The sequence below is a fragment of the Lipotes vexillifer genome, unplaced genomic scaffold, assembly GCF_000442215.2.
Source record: "Lipotes vexillifer unplaced genomic scaffold, Lipotes_vexillifer_v1.1 scaffold382, whole genome shotgun sequence".
NCBI lineage: Eukaryota > Metazoa > Chordata > Mammalia > Artiodactyla > Lipotidae > Lipotes > Lipotes vexillifer.
Window position 1 is genome coordinate 11355247 of NW_006780611.1, and position 1482 is coordinate 11356728.

General features: G+C 63.0%; 1 protein-coding gene across 4 annotated transcripts in view; it reads right to left on the minus strand.

Moving 5' to 3' along the window:
• Positions 1 to 168: 168 nt before the first annotated feature.
• KCTD17 (potassium channel tetramerization domain containing 17) overlaps positions 169 to 1482 on the minus strand; it is a 10578-nt gene continuing 9264 nt past the window's right edge. For all 4 annotated transcript variants that reach the window (XM_007454070.1, XM_007454069.1, XM_007454068.1 and 1 more), the window contains one exon: positions 169 to 678. In XM_007454070.1, coding sequence (XP_007454132.1) covers positions 649 to 678 — 30 coding nt within the window. In that variant the 3' untranslated portion in view covers positions 169 to 648. The remainder of the gene's footprint in view (positions 679 to 1482) is intronic.

A 1482-nucleotide genomic window follows, 5' to 3' on the forward strand; every position in this document is an offset into this window, starting at 1 on the left:
CCAATGCCTCCCTTCCTCCTGGCCAGGGCGCTGTGCGACCAGCAGTACAGACGGCAGGGGTGCGGGGAGCAGGCAAGGAAGGTGAAGGCCGAGTCACCCATCCCCTCCTTCAACAGGGCTAACCCCACGCCCTTCAGCGCCCACCAGTCCCTCAATCTCCATCCTGGGCCAGGCAGGTCCGAGTCTGCGCCTTGTGCCCTCCCTGAGGGCTTTCGGGGACCTTTGCTCCTCTCGGTAACCTCACAACAAACGTGAGGTAGGTAGGGCAGGAAGTGAACCCATCTGACAGACAGGGAGACTAAAGGAGGTGATGTGACTGGCCGGGGCGGGGAGCGTATCTGCCATGCAGCTGGGGGACCTGAGGGAGGGGACGTAGGGGCCTGGAAGACACAGCTGGACAGTGCCACACTTTGACCACCGGCAGGCGGCTCTGCCCCAGGGGTCCCAGGGCCCACGTCAGGCCTTGCGAGGTCCCAGTGGGCCCCCACCCGGCCCCCGGAGGCAGGGGTAAATCACAGCCCCGCAGGTGTAGACAGAGGTGACAGCGGGGAGAGCTCTTCCTCCGCCTCGGGCTGGGGGCCCACCCCGTGGTACAAAAATAAAGGATTTCAGAACGGAACCCCAAGTCCCTGGAGGCGATCTGGGGCCTCACATCCGGGTGCCTCTGGCTTGTAACAGCTAGAAAATAAGAGGGGGCAGGGAGACGGGGTGGGGAGTGGTCAGAACACCGGGAGGAGGATGAGAGGGTGAGGCCGGTGAGGACGGGGTAGTGCAGGGCCAGGAGAAGGGCGGAGAGGAGATGGGAACGGAGGGAGGGAGGGGTGGGGAGAGAGGGAGAGAGAAAGAGTCAGGTGAGTCACGAGGTCCTTTCTGGGAGGAAGGAGGGGGGCTGAGGCCCAGAAAAACTCTATTCAGAGCTGAGCAGGAGGGGAAGCGGGGAGAGGACCCAGCTCGCCCATCTGGGGGCCCCATGCCCCACCTTTGGCCGGGGGATGGCTGCCTAGGAGGCCACACTGTGCCAAGGCTCTGGCCAGGGGGTCAAGGCCCAGAGGCTGGTCACCACTGTCTCAGGCAGAAGGTCACAGAGAGCAGCTGTTCGTCCCCATTTTTGAGGCAACTGTTCGTCCCCATTTTTGAGGCAACTGTGGCCCAGAGAGGGACAGTGACTTGCCCAAGGTCAGACAGCAGGCAGGTAAGACTGAGTGGGGGCTTGTGGGCACCTGGCCAGGGCTTTTTCTGCCACAGCCCAATCCTCAGCCAGCTCCGGCTGACTCCTCCTAGGCCAAGGGAATCCAAGTGTGGCCTGTCCTTCCCACCCCCGCAGAAATAGGGAACCCAGTGCCTCGAGGCTGTGATGCAGAAGCTCCTGCGCGTGCAGGGATGAGGTCAGGGCACCTGGCTTCCGTTTCCCTTCCCTCCTTCCCAGTGTGGCTCTGATGCTGCTGGGCAGGTGGGAAAGAGGTTCCTCCCCCTTTTGTCTCA